Source organism: Nerophis ophidion, linkage group LG16 (assembly GCF_033978795.1).
Source record: "Nerophis ophidion isolate RoL-2023_Sa linkage group LG16, RoL_Noph_v1.0, whole genome shotgun sequence".
Taxonomy (NCBI): Eukaryota; Metazoa; Chordata; class Actinopteri; order Syngnathiformes; family Syngnathidae; genus Nerophis; species Nerophis ophidion.
The window spans coordinates 35,706,106-35,720,662 of NC_084626.1; the positions used below are offsets into that span (position 1 = coordinate 35,706,106).

Consider the following 14,557-nt stretch of genomic DNA (forward strand, 5'->3'; position numbering starts at 1 on the left):
ACAATAATTTGAATCCAAAATCATGTATTATAAATATTTTTTATGATATAAATACAAACTTTCTTTTTTTATTTACTAAAAAAATATTATTAACAAAGTATTCAGTTGTTAAATTGTCACACTGTACAATTGTTTTTAGTTTAAAAAGAAAATCATTGTGAATAATATTTGTAACATTTGGTAATAATTTCAAAACATTTTTATAGGGAGGCTTTGGTGGGAAAACGTTGGTCTGCTTGCTAATCAAGTACTTGATCGTATCACATAAAATACATGCACACAAAAATATGACACGAGCTACAAATATTCAAAAGCATGATAAAACCCAAATATTGTAAATGCGTTATGCTTTTCCTTTGAAGTCTTCCAAGTTTGGACAACTTTTGTCCTGTTTTCATCCCACAAAACCCCGAAAATGCAAATAAACGGTGAGTGCAGGAGACAACAAACCCAAACAGACTAAAGTGTCCTCTCAGGCACGTCTGAGAGCAACTTGCTCTGTCAAACATCTCAAGCAGAATCCCTCCCAGAAGTCTTTGTGCCTCTCCTCACATCTGACTTTCATTGGGACGAAAGGAAGAAGCGTCGGAGAGAAAAGGTAATCATGTTTGAGGCGCTGCACACATGGGAACGTGCTCCCTGCTGACCTTACTTGTCAGCGCCAATCACTACCTGCTTTGCGTGTGTGTGTGTGTGTATGTGTGTGTGTGTGTGTGCGTGCGGTCAAAGCCTCCTCTATGTTGTTTTCATGGACCATGCTCCTGACTCCTGAGGCAAACACCTGTGTCGTTCTTGTCCTTTCAAGCAGTCAGAGGAATCCAACTGCGGGCCATCAAGTCCCAGCTGACTCAGATTAAAGACCACATTGAAGCTTTGCTGCGACGACTGGACCGCATCGCGAAAGACACACACCTCAGCTGCACAGGTGACACACGCCGCAGAGAGACAGATAACGCAGATGCTGTGAAATTTTTCTTCCTTAAACATACCGTATTTAAAATCTTTTCATTTTCTCAAAAATCGACATTGCGCCTTTTAACCCGGTGCGCCTAATGTGCGGAATAATTCTGGTTGTGCTTACCGACCTCGAAGCAATTTTATTCGGTACATGGTGTAATGATAAGTGTGACCAGTAGACGGTAGTCACACATAAGAGATACGTGTAGACTGCAATATGACGCCATTAAACAACACCAAAACTTTAAATGTTCCATTGAAACTAAAGAACATTACACATGGCGCTCAAAAATCTGTCAAAATGTTTTAGTGTGACTTTGAAGCCGACCCAATACAGCTACCGTAGTCAGAGATACAAGTATTACTATGGTGTGTGTTTAAGGACCGCAAAATGGAAGCCATTAGCAGACTTTTTATCTGGCGTTTTGTAACTTTTCTTACCTTCTGGAACCTGCTGATGTGTATTTGAGATCTGCATAAGTTATGCAAATTTGCGCATGTCCGCCACTGTAGTCCGCTATGATGCCATAGTTGATAAGCTTCTTCTTTTTCACTATCGTCTTGTTATGGAACATTCACCCTCTGCTGTTACCATTTGTATTATAAAGTAGTGTAAAGTTCTACCTTATATCTCCCTATGGAAGTGCTAAAAACTACCGGTGTAGTTTGTTTCACTTATGAAACTTTAGTTATTAGAGAGTTCCGGTCGGACGGTTTCTCACGGGACACATTTCCGGCGTTGTTGCACTTGTGAGCCACGGATGAGGAGATGCTGCTTCGTTGTTGATTTAAGTAAAGTCTGAATGTAATTAAAATAGTTCGCTCCATCTTTTGACACTTCTTCCACTAGCGTCCTTGCACGCTACACCGCTACAACAAAGATGACGGGGAGAAGACGCTGTAGAAGCTGAGCCACGTAAATAAGATCGCCCACAAAACGACGCGTCCTGAAGCGACTGTCAGAAAACGACTTGAAGATGATCTGTAAAACAATCTATGCAACATTTTGACCAAAGAACCACCATTACATGTTTTGTAGACCACAAGGAAGTGTTTTCAATTTAGAAAAAAATCATAATATGAGCGCAGCACGGCGGTAGAGGGGTTAGTGCGTCTGTCTCACAATACGAAGGTCCTGAGTAGTGCTGGTTCAATCCCGGGCTCGGAATCTTTCTGTGTGGAGTTTGCATGTTCTCCCCGTGACTGCGTGGGTTCCCTCCGGGTACTCCGGCTTCCTTCCACTTCCAAAGACATGCACCTGGGGATGGTGACTTGTTCAGGGTGTACGCCGCCTTCCGCCCGATTGTAGCTGCGATAGGCACCAGCGCCCCCCCCCCCCTCCCCCGACAACCAAAAGGGAATAAGCAGTAGGAAATGGATGGATAGATTAATCATAATATGACACCTTTAATGTGCCTTATAATCCGGTGCGCCTTTTGTATGAAAAAAGACCTGAATGCATCCTCTCATCGGCAGTGCCTCTTATAATCCGGTGCACCCTATGGTCCACAAAATATGGTGATGCTATTTTAAACCGGCCTACTACAAAGTGGATGCACGCACGCGCGCACACACACACACACACACACGCACACGCACACGCACACACACGCACTCACACACACACACGCTCGCACACACACTAGGGTGCAACTCCAGTGTATTAAAAACTAGATCACACTTCAATATAACCTAGAAAAGTTGGAACAAATTATATTTTTGTGCTGCATGTTCATCAACATGACAAAACACCACAGTTTGAACCATATTATGTCATAAATGTGAAGGGAAATGGTGGTCTCCATGGTGACTGATGGTATTAATGCACACAAAATCTCTTTTAAATAGGGCGGCCTGCACCACTTTTAAAATTGTTATCAACTGTACAGTCTTCGTAGATCAGCCGCAAAACGCCCACAAATAGTACAAACCCCGTTTCCATATGAGTTGGGAAAATTGTGTTAGATATAAATATAAACGGAATACAATGATTTGCAAATCCTTTTCAACCCATATTCAATTGAATAAACTGCAAAGACAAGATTTTGGATGTTCAAAGTCATAAACTTTATTTTTTGTTTGCAAACAATAATTAACTTACAATTTCATGGCTGCAACACGTGCCAAAGTAGTTGGGAAAGGGCATGTTCACCACTGTGTTACATAATCTTTTCTTTTAACAAGAATTCAATAAACGTTTGGGAACTGAGTAAACTAATTGTTGAAGCTTTGAAAGTGGAATTCTTTCCCATTCTTGTTTTATGTAGAGTTTCAGTCGCTCAACAGTCCGGGGTCTCCGCAGTTGTATTTTACGCTTCATAATGCACCGCATATTTTCAATGGGAGACAGGTCTGGACTGCAGGCGGGCTAGGAAAGTACCTGGTCTCTTTTTTTACGAAGCCACGCTGTTGTAACACATGGCTTGGCATTGTCTTGCTGAAATAAGCAGGAGCATCCATGATAACGTTGCTTGGATGACAACATATGTTGTTCCAAAACCTGTATGGACCATTCAGCATTAATGGTGCCTTCACAGATGTGTAAGTTAGTCATGCCTTGGGTGCTAATACACCCCCATACCATCACAGATACTGGCTTTTGAACTTTGCGCCTAGAACAATCCGGATGGTTCTTTTCCTCTTTGTTCCAGAGAACACGACGTCCACAGTTTCCAAAAACAATTTGAAATGTGGACTCTTTGGACCACAGAACACTTCCACTTTGCGTCAGTCCATCTTAGAGGATTTCGGGCCCAGAGAAGCCGGCGGTTGTTGATAAATGGCTTTGGCTTTGCATAGTAGAGTTTTAACTTGCATTTACAGATGTAGCAACAAACTGTATTTAGTGACAGTGGTTTTCTGAAGTGCTCCTGAGCCCATGTGGTGATATCCTTTTGAGATTGATGTTGGTTTTTGATACAGTGCCATCTGAGGGATCAAAGGTCACGGTCATTCAATGTTGTTTTCCGGCCATGCCGCTTACTTGGACTGATTTCTCCAGATTCTCTGAACCTTTTGATGATATTATGGACCGTAGATGTTGAAATCCCTAAATTTCGTACAATTGCACTTTGAGAAACGTTGTTCTTAAAATTTTTGACTATTTGCTCATGCGGTTGTGGACAAAGGGGTGTACCTCGCCCCATCCTTTCTTGTGAAAGACTGAGCATTTTTTGGGAAGCTGTTTTTATACCCAATCATGGCACCCACCTGTTCCCAATTAGTCTGCACACCTGTGGGATGTTCCCAATAAGTGTTTGATGAGCATTCTTCAACTTTATCAGTATTTATTGCCACCTTTCCCAACTTCTTTGTCAATTGTTGCCGGCATCAAATTCTAAAGTTAATGACTATTTGCAAAAACTCATATGGAAACGGGGTTTGTACATGCAATTTTATAAGATGCACGCGCTGTTATTTGTTATTTGGATTTTGGATCAAAATAGTGAGCGTGCAGTGCTGGACACTGACCACACTCAATAGTCTTGGCTACAAAACTGAGGGGAGGGGGAAATCTGGCCAAAATGTTTTTGGCCAATGCAAGTGTTCCATCATGTGGTTGCGATTCCCTATTAAAAAGGAGAGGGAAAAAAGCGGGTAAATATCGCAATAACATTTCCTTTGAGTCGCAAACTAAACTTCACACTTCCATGAACTAGAGTGTCCGCCCTGAAATCGGTCGGTCTCAGTGAGTTCAAACCCCGGCCGAGTCATACCAAAGACTATAAAAATGGGACTCATTACCTCCCTGCTTGGCACTCAGCATTAAGGGTTGGAATTGGGGGTTAAATCACCAAAATGATTCCTGAGCGCGGCCACCGCTGCTACTCATTGCTCCCCTCACCTCCCAGGGGGTGTAACAATGGGATGGGTCGAATGCAGAAGGTAATTTCACCACACCTAGTGTGTGTGTGACTATCAGCGGTACTTTAACTTTAACTTTAAAGTAAACATTTTACACAGTATCCTTTTTTAAATGTCCTGACTGTTATATTCCATTTGACACAGCCAAAGGAAAAATCCATCTAAAGCTTTGCCCAGTGGCTGTAATACTGGTTTTGACCACAGAGGGCTGCTCTAAACCATCAGTGAATCGTCCATCCATCCATCCATTTTCTACTGCCTTTGGACCGGTCGTCCGGGTTTTTTATAAGATGCCAAATTGTTTTGTCCGATGGAAAACATTACAAGAAAAGCGCTTGGTAATTATCTTAAATATTTATGAGCAAATGACAGGACTTAGTAGTGACATGTAATAAAGAAATAAAATACAATTGGGTTTTTTATGGTGTTGAAAAAGTCATAAAGTATTGCTCTTCTGACCCCATTGCTCATGATAATGTGCCGATGTACCTAATCAGGGTATTTACAATTTTAAAGTCAATTTACAGTTCAGTATGGGTATATATATTCTAATATTAAGAAACTTTTAAAAATAAAAATATAAAAATAATTATTTACTTTGTATCAAATTAAAAATAATTTATACAATATTTTATACAGATATAATTAAATTATATACGTATAAAATAACAATATTTTTTACAATGTTTTATACAGATATATTTAAATTATATATTTATATATATACATGTATATATAATTTAATTATATCTGTATAAAATATTGTATCAATTATTTTAATTTGATACAAAATAAATAATTATTATTTTGATATTTTTATTGATAAAAGTTTCTTAATATTAGAACATGCAACTTTGGGTTAACAGCTTTTGATTTTTAAATGCATGTTTTTCAAAGGCGAAACCTCTTTGAAAAAAATAGGTAGTCATTAAAATTATTTAGTTATTTATGTGTAAAACGATTTAATACATAATTATTCCCATGCGATTTAACAGAAATATGTATGTAAAAATATTATTTATTATTTAAATCATTGTAATTAAAAAAAAAAAAATTCTTCTGAATACATGCATATCTTATGTAAAATGTACAATTTGCGTGCGATGGAAAAAGTGTTAAGTTTTTGACAAAAGTCAGATGTGCAGTCTGGAAGCCATCATGCGATGATAATGATGATGATAATAATAACGATGACGATAATAATGATGATAATGTAGAGCAGAAAGAAACAAACGTGGCCTGTGTTAGGGTGTGAGGAGACCCGATGACGCCTCCGATCAAAGTGTGAATATCCATCACTGTGACGTATGCACCATTGTGATGGGGACAATTTCTACGGGCTTAGTGGGCGGATTCTATGATTGACCTCTGACCTCATTCGATATGCTACACACACTAAAATATTCGCTTAACCCTTTTGTGAGGTCAGAGGTTACTAATGTGGGGACTCTAGTCCAACCTTTCATGCATTCATTCACAGACTGAGACCTGCGGCACGCATTGTGTATTTATCACTCACACGTCATTGTTATTTTTTTTGCTGTTGAAGAAAAGAGGACGTCGTTGCAGCGTTACAGCAAGGAGGAGGTTTGGCAGGGAGAGGAATGTAGCTTGGATGTTGAAGAAGCTGATGAGGAGTACGCGGATCCACGGCCGGGCAGCGAGGGCGACGAGGAAGAGGACATGCAAGACGACAACCACATGGTGCATCCAAAACCTCTATACACTTATCCACTATTTGGGCTCTTTTTTTTTTTTTTAACCAAGGGCATGGGTGTCCAAAGTATAGTAAATGACCCTCGATGTATTATAGAAATACAATTATTCTTACACGCATGAGTCTTCAAGTCAACGTTCCGCATCAGTCGCTGCAGTAGATGCTAAAAAAAATACCAATAAAATACATGCAAAAGTCTACTGTCCCTCCACAATACATGTCCAAAACAAAAATGTGGAAATGAAGCAAAGAGAAGCTAATATTCTTGATGAATTCTGAGCATTGATTTTGTGATTTGAGAAAAACTTTCATTAATCATGCGTCCAGTAAATTGGACATACAGTACATTGCTGGCTATAGATAGATAGAAGGATGGATGGATGGATAGATAGATAGATAGATGGATAGATAGATAGATAGATGGATAGATAGATAGATAGATAGATGGATAGATAGATAGATAGATAGATAGATAGATAGATAGATAGATAGATAGATAGATAGATAGATAGATAGATAGATAGATAGATAGATAGATAGATAGATAGATAGTACTTTATTGATTCCTTCAGGAGAGTTCCCTCAGAAAAATTGAAATTCCAGCAGCAGTGTACATAATTGAGAACAAATTTAAAAAGTAAATAATGGGGATATAAATGGAAATAAAATAGAAAATATAACAATAAGAATAAAAATAAAAAGCAACAATAAGAATACAAATATAACAGTAAAAATAAGAATATAACAAGAGAAAGTATGCAGTAGTGACCATGTTATGAAAATGTATTCCACTTAAAAAAAAAAATGTTATTGTTTTGCATCCCCTATTATCCTATTACCCCCCCCCCCCCCATTTTACAACAATAGTCTTTTACGTTTTGACTGCCGTATGTATAGTTTTGCTGCGACTTTGTTGTTTTTGACAATACGTCATCTGCAGTAACTTTAGAGCGCAAATCAATCAATTTATGTCATTTAAATTGTAAATGTTTTGGTTAAAATGCAGCCATTTTATTGAAAAACCATGTTTCTCAAACAATATTTTTGAAGTCAGAAGGTTTTTTTGCAACACTGTCCATTTGTCCACGCATTGTTAAATATCATTAAAAAAAACATATTAATAGTGAATGGCAAGGCAAGGCAAGGCAACTTCATTTATATAGCACATTTACAACAATTTAAAAATTGGACCAAAGTGCTTTACAGGTTAAAAAGCATGGAGCAAAAAAACAACAACAAAAAAACCCCAAATAAAACAAAGAACATAAACATTGCATAGGCTAAACAACATAGTGCAAAAGAAATACAGTGAAAGGGTTAGGATAAAAAGTCAAATTGCAAGATAAAACAATGAAATAATAAAAGTGCGACAAATTGAAAAAAAAAAACTAAAGCGAAGGGTGGGGAAATAGAAATGGTGGCCTAGTGGGCGGGCTCAACTCAGGTTAAAGGCCAGCAAGAAGAGATAGGTCTTAAAAGGGTTTTGAAGACCCCCCAGGCTCTGGGCTGACCTAATGTGGAGGGGAAGCTTGTTCCAGAGCTTAGGGGACGGCAACGGAGAAGGGTCTGTCCCCTCTGGTCTTTAGCCTGGATCTGGGGATCGCCAGCAGCAGTTCGTCAGCTGACCTTAGGGCTCTAGACGAGGTGTTATGGTGCAGAAGCAGAAGCCGGATAACATATAGGAAAGTATATTGTGAATTTTTCTTTTTCTTAAAAAATGTATTTCACCAATTAAAAACGTATTGCCCAACAAGTGTTGACATTACACCAGCTCCGTAAAAAAGATTGTTTATTGTTTTTATTGCCTAGAGCAGGGGTCACCAACCTTTTTGAAACCAAGAGCTACTTCTTGGGTACTGATTAGTGCGAAAGACTACTAGTTTGATACACACTTAAATAAATTGCCAGAAATAGCCAATTTGCTCAATTTACCTTTAATAAATAAATCTATATATATAAAAAAATGGGTATTTCCGTCTGTCATTCCATCGTACATTTTTTTTCCTTTTACGGAAGGTTTTTTTGTAGAGAATAAATGATGATAAAAACACTTAATTGAACGGTTTAAAAGAGGAGAGAACACGAAAAAAATGAAAATTTAATTTTGAAACATAATTTATCTTCAATTTCGACTCTTTAAAATTCAAAATTCAACCGAAAAAAATGGAGAGAAAACCTAGCTAAGTTGAATCTTTTTGAAAAAAAAATAGATAATTTATGGAACATCATTAATTATTTTTCCTGATTAAGATTAATTTTAGAATTTTGATGACATGTTTTGAATAGGTTAAAATCCAATCTGGACTTTGTTAGAATAAATAACAAATTGGACCAAGCTATATTACTAGCAAAGACAAATCAATATTTCTTCTAGATTTTCCAGAACAAAAAATTAAAAAATTCAAAAGACTTTCAAATAAGATTTAAGTTTGATTCTACATATTTTCTAGATTTGCCAGAATAATTTTTTTGAATTTTAATCATAATAAGTTTGAAGAAATATTTCACAAATATTCTTTGTCGAAAAAACAGAAGTTTTCCTTGCCCTTTTGTGGGTTCTTCCGAGGATGTTGTAGTCGTAATGATTTGTGCAGTCCTTTGAGACATTTGTGATTTGGGGCTATATAAATAAACATTGATTGATTGATGATTGAGAAGCTAAAATGGAGAATTAAATTAAAATGCATTTATTATTCGTTACAATAATAATAAAAAAAAAATATTTGAACATTGATTTAAATTGTCAGGAAAGAAGAGGAAGGAATTTAAAAGTTAAAAATGTATATGTGTTTAAAAATCATAAAATCATTTTTAAGGTTATATTTTTTCTCTATAATTGTCTTTCTGAAAGTTACAAGAAGCAAAGTATAAAAAATTAAGGAATTTATTTAAACAAGTGAAGACCAAGTCTTTAAAATATTTTCTTGGATTTTCAAATTCTATTTGAGTTTTGTCACTCTTAGAAATAAAAATGTTGAGCAAAGCGAGACCAGCTTGCTAGTAAATAAAAAAAATAAAAAAAATAGAGGCAGCTCACTGGTAAGTGCTGCTATTTGAGCTATTTTTAGAACAGGCGACCTGGTGACCCCTGGCCTAGAGAGTAAATAAAATCATCTTAATGGTTATAATAACTTGTATCCAAATGTTTGGACACTCCTGGCTTCCCTGGCACAGTGGACAGGACTTGCAGATGTAAATTTGCTAGTTTGATCTCCACACTGAGTTGTCAAAGCTGATAAAAAAGGATTATATCATAGAATCCCTACACAAAAGTTAAATTTGTTTCATTTTATTCTCATACCCCGAAGTTCCATCCATCCATTTTCTAGGCGGGGTACACCCGGGACAAGTTGCCACCTCATCGCAGGGCCAACACAGATAGACAACATTCACACTCACATTCACACACTTGGGCCAATTTATTGTTGCCAATCAACCTATCCCCAGGTGCATGTTTTTGAACCCACGCAGTCATGGGGGAGAACATGCAAACTCCACACAGATAGATCCCGAGCCTGGGATTGAACTAAGGGCTAATCAGGACCTACGTATTGTGAGGCAAATGCACTAACCCCTTTACCACCATGCTGGCCATACCCAGAAGTTGAGGTACTTTAAAGTAGTGCTGTCAAACGATACATTTTTCAAATCAGAAATAATCACCCTGTTTGAATTTTGATTAATTGCGATTAATGGCAGAAAACTAGTCCCCAAATAATTTGAAAAAACTTTAAAAGACCAATATTTTGATGTTTTTTAAATTTTCCTGAAGGAATCAATAAAGTACTATCTATCTATCTATCTATCTATGAAGGACTTTTTTTTTTAAATGTGCGTGATTAATCTAAGTTTATACATGATTCATGTCATACATTTTTTTGCGATAAATCACATAAGGTAATGCTTTCACAATGACAGCACCAATTTAAAGGAAACACAAATATATAAAAAATATATATATATGTATCATGATAAGTATGTGTGTGTTGTTCAGCGCGACCTCCTCCTGTCAAAGATGGATGTCATCCACACATGAAAGGTTAGCCCCGCCTCGTCTGCATGCAGTTTTATTTTGAAAGAGTCTTTAAGCTTGTTCATTGAGGATTGAACAAGGACCACCATTACAATCATCAACGTTAACAAGTGGGTGCATAATAAACTTTGCTCTAAACGGAGGCTCACATTTGTCTTCGCAGGGTCGCCGGGTTCCTCGTAAGACTCTACGCCGCCACCGCCACTGCAGGAAGACGCAGAACATGTTTATGTAAATAAAAGGTTAAAACACAATTTGATTCTGTTTGTCATCCAAGCCCCGCTCTGCCTAGCTTGTGTAGCTTCTTTTACAATAGAGCAGGGTTGTCAAAATCATTTTAGCTCAGGAGCCGCGTGGGGGAAAATCTGTGCACACGCGGGCCGGACTATTAAAATCATGGCATTAAAACTAAAAAAAATAAAGACAACTTCAGATTGTTTTTTTTTGCCTTACTTCGGCCAAAAAGAGAACAAACACATTGTTAAAATCCATCCATCTATCCATTTCCTACCGCTTTTTCCCTTTAGGGTCGTGGGAAATATTACAAAAAATATATATTAAAAAATACCGGCTGTGGTACAGTTTAGATCCATGAAGGAAAGAAGAAATACATTTATACATGCATAAAATGTGTTATTTTTTTTAACGAATTAAGTAATGTTTATGACAACCTTTTTCCAAAACACAATATAGAATGTGAGATATATGCTACATGTCTAGCATTAAAAGATTACAGTTGGTACAAAATGTGGCTGCTAGACTTTTGACAAGAACAAGAAAGTTTGATCACATTACGCCTGTACTGGCTCACCTGCTCTGGCTTCCTGTGCACTTAAGATGTGACTTTAAGGTTTTACTACTTACGTATAAAATACTACACGGTCTAGCTCCAGCCTATCTTGCCGATTGTATTGTACCATATGTCCCGACAAGAAATCTGCGTTCAAAGGACCCCGGCTTATTAGTGATTCCCAGAGCCCAAAAAAAGTCTGCGGGCTATAGAGCGTTTTCCATTCGGGCTCCAGTACTCTGGAATGCCCTCCCGGTAACATTTCGAGATGCTACCTCAGTAGAAGCATTTAAGTCTCACCTTAAAACTCATTTGTATACTCTAGCCTTTAAATACACTCCCTTTTTAGACCAGTTGATCTGCCGTTTCTTTTCTTTTTCTCCTCTGTCCCACTCTCCCTTGTGGAGGGGGTCCGGTCCGGTGGCCATGGATGAAGTACTGGCTGTCCAGAGTCGGGACCCAGGATGGACCGCTCGCCTGTGTATCGGCTGTGACATCTCTGCGCTGCTGATCCGCCTCCGCTTGGGGTGGTTTCCTGTTGGCTCCACTGTGGACGGGACTCTCTCTGCTGTGTTGGATCCACTTTGGACTGGACTCTCAGGGTTGTGTTGGATCCACTATGGATTTAACTTTCACAGTATCATGTTAGACCCGCTCGACATCCATTGCTTTCGGTTCACCTGCAGTCCTCTCCAAGGTTTCTCATATTCATCATTGTCACCGAAATCCCACTGAGTGTGAGTTTTCCTTGCCCTTATGTGGGCCTACCGAGGATGTCACAGTGGTTTGTGTTGTGGTTTGTGCAGCCCTTTAAGACACTGGTTATTCAGGGCTATATAAATAATCATTGATTGATTGATTGATAGGTTGATTGGCAACACTAAATTAGCCCATGTGTGTGAATGTGAGTGTCACACCCCACCTCGGGTGAATGTAATGTAACCTTTGTAAACCGGACTTTCAGAACCAAGGATGGCAAGACACGCATTTGTAAACAGTTTACGAACATTTATTCACAAAAAAGCATTTTACCACTTAAATACCCCGTAGCCTCTCTCACTAGCTGGGACCAATTTGACGGGGGATTAAGAATGCTGTTCTTTTGTAATTACATCATTAATAAACCATCACAAGTTTAAAGTATTCACATAGTACAGGGGTCGGCAACCCAAAATGTTGAAAGAGCCATATTGGACCAAAAATACATTAAAAAAATCCATCTGATGCCGCAAAAAATTAAAAGCCATCTTACATACAGATAGTGTATCATGAGATATAAATTGAATTATGAGGACTTGAAATAACCCAAAGGAGCTCAAATATAGCTACAAATGAGGCATAATGATGCAATATGTACATACAGCTAGCCTAAATAGCATGATAGCATCGATTAGCTTGCAGTCATGCAGTGACCAACTATGTCTGATTAGCACACTCCACATAAGTCAATAACATCAACAAAACTCACCTTTGAGCCTTCATGCACAACGTTAAAAGTTTGGTGGACAAAATGAGACAAAAAAAGAAGTGGCATAAAACACGTTTTAGAAAGTCGGAGAAAGTTATACATGTAAACTAACTACGGTGAGTTGAAGGACCGCCAACATTAGTAGGACAAAACAGCGCTCGCCAAATACTCGAATCAGTGAAGCAAGTTTAATATAAACAGTGTGTTTTATATCAATTAGGGAGGTTTGTGTCATGTTTGTCCTCCTACAGAAACCATATGAAAACAAAAAATATGTTTTTTTCCCCTCATCTTTTTCCATTTTTCATATATTTTTGAAAAAGCTCTAGAGAGCCACTAGGGCGGCGCTAAAGAGCTTGGAGATAAGTCATTTCTGCTACAGTGGATTCCGGCTTGGAGATCCTAACTTTTAAATGTCCAGTGTCCTTCTCCAACACCAAGCTTTGGAGAATCATGGTTTGGCCCAAATTGGGCCTTATCAGTGAGGGCAGGTGTGTATATAATGCCCTCAGCCCCACACTGACTCTTTTAGCCACCAGTTCAGAGCCATGGTGAGTGAGAGGTTGTGATTTGTTTGTTGAGCGATTGCTTTTCACTGACTAAAGAGATTGAATATTTGTTGTTTGTCCGTCACAGTGAGTGTGAATGTTGTCTATCTGTCTGTGTTGGCCCTGTGATGAGATGGCGATTTGTCCAGGGTGTTCTCCGCCTTCCGCGCGAATGCAGCCGGGATAGGCTCCAGAGCCCGAGAAGGACAAGCGGAAGAAAACGGATGGATTTCAAACTTCATTTGGAATAAAAAAGACTCACAGGTTACAGTATTTGCAAAGACTCAAGTCGTCTGTATATTACTGGGCCATCAACATTAGAACGCACGGGAGGATCAAATGATGCAGTATGCATCATTTGATCCTCCCGTGCGTTGGCTGGATATAGAAGCAAAGTCAACTAGCATTCAAAAAAGCGGTTATTCATCCTCTTCTTAAAAGACCTAACCTCGATCCTGACCTCATGGTAAACTACCGACCGGTGTCTCACCTTCCCTATATTTCAAAAATCCTTGAAAAAATTGTTGCGGAGCAGTTAAATGAACACTTAGCGTCTAACAATCTATGTGAAACCTTTCAATCCGGTTTCAGGGCAAATCACTCCACGGAGACAGCCCTCGCAAAAATGACTAATGATCTATTGCTAACGATGGATTCTGATGCGTCATCTATGTTGCTGTTCCTCGATCTTAGCGCTGCTTTCGATACCGTCGATCATAATATTTTATTAGAACGTATCAAAACACGAATTGGTATGTCAGACTTAGCCCTGTCTTGGTTTAACTCTTATCTTACTGATAGGATGCAGTGTGTCTCCCATAACAATGTGACCTCGGACTACGTTAAGGTAACATGTGGAGTTCCCCAGGGTTCGGTCCTTGGCCCTGCACTCTTCAGCATCTACATGCTGCCGCTAGGTGACATCATACGCAAATACGGTATTAGCTTTCACTGTTATGCTGATGACACCCAACTCTACATGCCCCTAAAGCTGACCAACACGCCGGATTGTAGTCAGCTGGAGGCGTGTCTTAATGAAATTAAACAATGGATGTCCGCTAACTTTTTGCAACTCAACGCCAAAAAAACGGAAATGCTGATTATCGGTCCTGCTAGACACCGAACTCTATTTAATAATACAACTCTAACATTTGACAACCAAACAATTAAACAAGGCGAC

The 14,557-nt window shown here is 38.5% G+C and overlaps 2 protein-coding genes across 5 annotated transcripts in view; one reads left to right on the top strand and one right to left on the bottom strand.

The window, feature by feature from the left end:
* The window catches only part of raly (RALY heterogeneous nuclear ribonucleoprotein), a 54,116-nt gene extending 43,264 nt beyond the window's left edge, over positions 1-10,852 (top strand). For both annotated transcript variants that reach the window (XM_061875035.1, XM_061875036.1), the window contains exons 6-9: positions 809-925; positions 6,371-6,525; positions 10,533-10,577; positions 10,735-10,852. In XM_061875035.1, the coding sequence (XP_061731019.1) occupies positions 809-925; positions 6,371-6,525; positions 10,533-10,574 (314 nt within the window). In that variant the 3' untranslated portion in view covers positions 10,575-10,577; positions 10,735-10,852. The remainder of the gene's footprint in view (positions 1-808; positions 926-6,370; positions 6,526-10,532; positions 10,578-10,734) is intronic.
* Positions 10,589-14,557, bottom strand: part of asip1 (agouti signaling protein 1) — a 213,461-nt gene continuing 209,492 nt past the window's right edge. For all 3 annotated transcript variants that reach the window (XM_061875048.1, XM_061875049.1, XM_061875050.1), the window contains one exon: positions 10,589-10,775. In XM_061875048.1, the coding sequence (XP_061731032.1) occupies positions 10,759-10,775 (17 nt within the window). In that variant the 3' untranslated portion in view covers positions 10,589-10,758. The remainder of the gene's footprint in view (positions 10,776-14,557) is intronic.